General features: G+C 60.8%; 1 protein-coding gene across 1 annotated transcript in view; it reads left to right on the top strand.

Annotated features, from left to right (window-relative positions):
- Window positions 1–877: 877 nt before the first annotated feature.
- LOC147972903 (uncharacterized) overlaps window positions 878–6,267 on the top strand; it is an 84,226-nt gene continuing 78,836 nt past the window's right edge. Inside the window, exon 1 of the mRNA XM_087524499.1 lies at window positions 878–1,867. Within this exon, the coding sequence (XP_087380625.1) occupies window positions 878–1,867 (990 nt within the window). The remainder of the gene's footprint in view (window positions 1,868–6,267) is intronic.

Genomic DNA, 6,267 nt, shown 5'->3' with positions numbered 1-6,267 from the left:
GACACGCCCCCGCCCCGTCCCCTTCGATGAGGTCATGGTTTGTTGGAGTCGCCGGCCGACTCCCCAAAGTCGGCTTCTCTGGAAGTCGTCCCTGGGACTCGGCCGTGAGCGGGCAGTCGGTCGCCCTGCCGTCGACTCCTCAGGAGGCGGCTCTTCGCCCCGGGGTCTTGAGGGGTGCAGCCTGCCCCGATGTCTTGAAAGGTTATGGGACTCGGCTTGGCCTACCCGTGGCCCATTACTCCGACAGTAGTCCCCGAAGCTGGTGAGGCGCCGCGGACGATCGGCTGAGAAGCCTCAGCAGTTTCTCTTTCCGGGTGCTCAATAGATGGTCTTGATTGACTTCTGCCGGGCTGACTAGAAGGAATCGGTCTTGCTCAACTCGGATTCACTTGATTCCGGCTCGCTCAGCATCTCGAACGCCGCGGCGGGATTTAAGCGGTGTGCTAGCTAAGCCTCCAGGCCGCCGCCCGTTCTTGGCCTGTTACGCAAGGGCACGTGGCTAGGCCGTCCTGCCAGCCCACGCGCGTGACGGAATAGGCCCATAGGCGGGGCCCGCCACTACCGCGCCTCGGCGTCCGAGCGGATTCGCTGCGGCCCCGGTGGACGGTTGGGATTCCCGTGGAGTTACTGCGTGCAGTAACTTTACGTGGATCGTGGGGGTCATGGGGTTGTGGGCGCAGTAAATCCCCACGTCCGCTCCCTCGGCTTCGCAGCCCACGGGGCTATAAGTAGGGGGAAGAGGGGGGCACGCGCGCCCCTCCTTCCCACTACCCCTCGCTCTCTTCCTCCTTGCTGCTCCTCGCTCTCCTCCTTCCTCTGCTCTTCTTTGCTCCGCCGCACGCCCAAGCTCCGGCGAACGCCGCGGTGACAGCTCGCGATGAGGTCTTCCTCCACTGCCGCGCCTCCCCCAGTGCGTTCCGACACCTGGGACGGTTCTGAAGTTCATGAAGACCACATTGAGTTCCTCCGCCGGACCCGTCGGCTTCCCGATGAGGATCACGTGCAGGTGCGTCTCGCGCCGGAGCGGGAGATTTCCCCCGCCCCGCAGGAGGGCGAGCGGGTCATCTTCCGCTCGCACTGCCTGCGCGGGCTGGGGCTGCCAGCGAGCAGCTTTTTCCAGTCTTTCTTGGAGTTCTACGGCCTCCAGCCGCACCACCTCACCCCCAACACAATGGTGCTGCTGTCCGCCTTCGTGGCCTTGTGCGAAGGCTTCCTCGGAGTCCTACCCACCCTTGAGCTCTGGGGGGAGTTCTTCTTCTCCAAGCTCGGCACCCAGGCCGCAGGCATGCCGGCTCAATGCGGCGCCTTCATCGCCATGCGAAGGTCAGGAGCCGACAACCCCTTCCCCTCCATCTCACTGATAAAGTCGGTGAAGATGTGGCAGAGATCCTACTTCTACGTCAGGAACGTCGCCACGAGGGGCGACTGGGTCAACCTGCCGGCTTTCGAAGCCGGCCCGCCGGCTGGGAGACTGCCCAACTGGTCGTACCGGGCCAGGTCGCTGACGCCTGCGGGAGCCGGCGCCATCACGCGACTCCAAGTGCTGACGGAGTTGGAGGGTTTGACTGGTCCGGACCTGCTAGCCGCCTTCGTTTCGTGCCGAGTTCTCCCACTCCAAGGCCGCCCTCACATGATATGCCAGATGAGTGGGCACCGCGACCCGAGTCGGATGTGCACCAAGGACATGCCTCACGAAGAGGTGGCCCTCATGGTGAACTACCTCTCGGACAGCAAGCTCCCGGAGGACTGGCGATTCGGCAAGGAGCCGTACTCCCGCGCCAACCCCCCGCCCGTGGTGAGTAGCCTTTCTTTTCTTTCTTTAGATTGTCATGTTCTTGCCGGGTTTTGTTTTGACCAGTCGGCTTTGGTTAGAATCCCCTTCTTCACCCACCAGCCGGCACCTCGGGGCCGGCCCGTGAGTTCGTCGCCGACTGGGTGGAGAGCGACGTCAACGACCCCGATCTGGGGGCGGCGGCTCTGGAAGACGACGCCGAGGGAGGAGGAGGGACAACAGGCGACTTCAGGCCCTCGGCTACCTTCGCCGACTGGCCTGAAGACAACGCCGAGGGAGAAGTTACCCCTCGCCATCAGCCAGGAGCCAGCCAGCCTGGCGCGGGCTCTTCTGCCGTGCCGGGCGCTCCAGGCGGTGGGAAGAAGCGCAGGGCCGCGCCGACTTTGTTCAGCAGTCGGCCGAAGAAGCCCAAGGGCTCGGCTGCGGGGACCTGGCGGGACGAGGCAGCCGCGAAGGCCAACCACTTCCGTAAGGAAGTGCAGAAGCCGCCGTTGGTCTCCGTGTAAGTATTCTGTCTTCAAAGTTTTATTCTTTCTTCGCGATTTGTCTGAGTCTCTGCTTGCCCCTCTTTCTTCAGGGCTCCCCTCTCTCTTGAGCGGGTCGCCGCCACCTCCGTCATGGGGTCAGCGGAGACGTCCGCCACCACTCGACGGATTGACCCCGCTGCTGACCTCCGGGAGGCGATGGAGCGGAATGCGCAGGAGAGGCGCAACAAAGAAGAGGCCCTCCACCTGGAGAAGGCGGAGGCCGACAGGGCGGAGGCCTCCGCTAAGAAAAAACTAGCGGAGGCCGAAGCCGCCGCCGCGGCAAAGCAGCAGGCTAAGGAAGTCGTACGCCGCCAGTCAGCCTTGCTCGTCACCCCGCTGAACTCTACGCCGCCGCCTCCGGAGTTCACGGGGCCAACTAGAGAAGCCGGCAGGGAGAACCTCGTCGAGGAGAGGGAAGGCGGCGACCCGTCTACTCCGGATGCGAACGTTCCGCCACCGCCTCCGCCGCCGTCTAAAGGCGCGCAAGGCGAGAAGCCAGCGGACCCTCCGGTGCCGCCGACCGAAGACGAGGCCGTGGCGAGGCTACTCCTCCAAGTCAGCTCGCCAACGCGCCGTTGTCTGGAGAAGGCGACTTCGGCACCCCACCCCCTGGAAGCCGGCACCGCTAGCTCGGCGGCCCCAGACGTCGAAGCGACAAGCGCCGCACCTGTTTGGTGGGTGCGAGGAGGCGGCACAGGGCCGCTGAACCAGGCGCTCCTGGACGTCCAGGGAAAGCTCCGTGCTGAGGGAGACGCTCTCCAGAGTTGCACCAAGGTGTTCCTAGCGTCGCGGGCAGCCGTCTGGGTATGTTTTTTTTCCTTTGGTCTTTGTTTTCTTGCTCCTCTCTCTGGGGGCGCGCCAGCACACCCACTGGGTGTAGTCCCCGAGTTTTGGGCCGGCTGCTGAGCAGGCGGCCCGGAACTCCAATTGATGAACTTCTGGGTACTAACTTTGTCTGAAATGCTTGTCGCAGGATTACCACAACCTCCGCGTCACTGCCTTCAACCGTAACGTTGAAGAGCTGGGCAAGCGGACCGCCGACTTGGCGGAGAGCCGGAGTAAGTCCCCCTTTTTTTTCTCTGCGGGGGCACGCTAGCGCACCCGCGGGCTGTAGTCCCCGAGATTCGGGCCGGCTGCTGAGCAGCCGGGCCGGATCTCCCCGGCGACCTACTTTATTGACGACTATTGTCTTTCTTCCTTTCCTTCAGGAGCCAACGCTGCTCTTCAACAGCAGCTGAGCGAAGCCAACTCCGCCCTGCGCGCCAAAAGGGAGGAGTGCAGCACGCTCGCCATAGAGCGTGATCTGCTGGCCACTCAGTTGGCAGAGCAGAAGGAGCTGCTTGTGAAGTCGCAGAGGGAGGTGGAGGAGACGGAAACCGCCCTCTTGGCTGAGTTCGCGAGCGAGCGCTGCTCCTGGTCTGACAAGGAGGCGCTGCTGTCCTCCGGCTTCCATGAGATTGAAGACATCATTGATGGTGAGCCTCTTTATTTTCTTTCTTCGAGCTGCCGACTTAGATCATGCCGACTCCTGGTTTTTGACTTGCTTCTTCGTTTCTTCATGTCTGTGCAGACTTCTTCCCTGGGCAGTCACAGGCCGCCATCCAAGCCATCGAGGCTGACCGTGAAGGTCAGAGGGCGGAGGGCGCAGAGATCGCCGCCGATGCCACCCGAACGCTTGACGAGCACATCCTGAGCATCGAGGCTCGCCTCCGGCCGGCTCACCGGATGCTGCGCTGGCTCCAGCGCGTCGGTGCCCAGGAGATTGCCGCCCTTTGGCCGGATATGCAGTCTCCGTGCACCCCCAGCCTGACGGCCAACTGGCTGGAGGTCGCGGCTGGTCGTCTTGAGGCCTGGAAGGGCTCTTCGGCCCGGGCTGGAGCGCGTCGGGCCTTGGAGTTCGTCAAGGCATGGTACCCGGGGCTGGATCTAGACCGGTTGGCCACACTTCGGTCGGAGGCCCAGCCAGAGCTGGCGGCTGCGGAAGATGCCCTCATCAAACGTGTTGCGGCGCTCGCCGAGTACACCGACACCAGCATCTTCGTCCCCGAGCGGTCTGAAGACGGCGAGGAGGTACTGTCGGAGTGGTTTGGGATGAACCCAGACTACGGCGAAGACTCGGCGGAGGTGATTGGCTCCAGCGTCGAGGAGGAGGACGAGGCGGAGGATGGGGGCGTGGCGGAGGCACCAGAAGGCGCAGCAGACGGCCAGCCTCAGCCCGACCACGCCTCCAGCAACGAGCCGCGTGCGACCGAGTCGACTACCGCCGGAGGTGATCAAGCTGAGACTAGCTAGCCGGCTGCCCCGACGCCTGACGCTGGCGCCTCCTCCAACCCTCCGAATCCGTCTGCTGCCTCCTGAGCTGCCGCTGTATCTTTTATTTTATCTGCTTCAGTAGTCTTTGAAGAACTTGTTAATTCGCACAATTCCACCCGCGGGGTGTATTTTGAACCTCTACTCGACAATTCGGCCAAGGGCCTATGTTATGTAAATATATATATATATATATATATATCTTTTCTTGCTCATTGTTCTTTTGGCTTTTTTCCTTTGCCGCTTTCTCTTAGTTGCCTGCCTTGCCAGTCGGACAGCCGCTCTGCGGACTGTTGCTGGATCAAGTGCTAGGCTACTTTGGGAAAGCAAGTACTTAGCCGATTTCAAGAGATTTTTTTTGAGCAAGTTGGATAGGAGTCGGCAGTTCGACTATCCGAGAGTCGGTTTGCGAGAAAGGCTGGAGGCCATCTTGAGCTATGTTTTATGCTTTGAGTCCTTAGCCATTTTTCATGCGAGTGCCCATTCTACCTTAGTGCTGCCCACCGTACAGTCGCTCTGCGAGCTGCGGCTTCTGACAGGAGACGGTTTAGGCATTTACACACTACTTATACGACTGCAGGAAGCATTTCATAGTGCAAGGCGGCAAGTCCCCGGGTCAAGTTGTCGGGCCCGGTGCCAAACGGCATGACGAAGAGTAACATACTTGTAGGCATAATTTTTATCATACAGACAAAAGAGGGCAGTCCCCGAGCTCGTCTCGGGGGGCCCGTAGTCTTGGTACTTTAATACAAAAGGTAGCGTGGTACATACTGCATCAACTGTAAAATCTTCGGAGGAGATTTGCATTCCATGGCCGCTCTGTCTCCTTGCCGGAGTCGTCCCTCTTGCGTGCTCGGGGCTTCTGAGCGTCGATCAGGTAGTAGGAATCATTGCCCAGTACTTTGCTGATGATGAAAGGGCCTTCCCAAGGCGCCGACAGCATGTGCTGGCCGGCTGTTCGCTGGATCAGCCGGAGCACAGGGTCGCCTTCTTGGAAAGATCTTGGCCTGACCTTCCTGTTGTGGTATGGGCGCAGGCTCTGCTGGTAGATGCTGGACCAGCTGAGTGCCAACAGCCGGCCCTCTTCCAGCAGATTGACGTTGTCTTGTCGTGCTTCTTCTGCTTCCTCCTCGGTGTACATGGTGACTCGTGGGGAGTCAAACTCTATGTCCGTTGGGATGACGGCTTCGACACCGTAGACGAGGAAGAAGGGCGTGAAGCCGGTTGACTTGTTTAGAGTCGTGCGCAGACTCCAGAGGACGGCTGGCAGCTCGTCGAGCCAGCAGCCAGCCGAGCACTCCAAAGGCTCGATCAACCGAGGCTTGATGCCGGACAGGATGAGGCTGTTTGCTCGCTCCACTTGGCCGTTTGACTGCGGATGGGCGACGGACGCTAGGTCCAGTCGGATGCCCTGTGTTGCGTAGAAACGGGCCAGGGCGCCTTTGGCAAAATTTGTGCCGTTGTCGGTGATGATGCTGTGTGGTATGCCATACCGAATTGTGATATCGGTGATGAAGGTCACGGCAGTCGGACGGTTCAGTTTCTTAATTAACTTCGCTTCCACCCACTTGGTGAACTTGTCCACAGCGACAAGTAGGTGAGTTAAACCACCTCATGCTGTCTTGAATGGTCCCACCA

The sequence above is a fragment of the Triticum urartu genome, chromosome 5A, assembly GCF_056163025.1.
Source record: "Triticum urartu cultivar PI428250 chromosome 5A, HENAU_Tu73, whole genome shotgun sequence".
In the NCBI taxonomy this organism is placed as follows: Eukaryota; Viridiplantae; Streptophyta; class Magnoliopsida; order Poales; family Poaceae; genus Triticum; species Triticum urartu.
The sequence above is the reverse complement of the archived record's forward strand: the minus strand, read 5'-3'. Positions and strand labels throughout refer to the sequence as shown.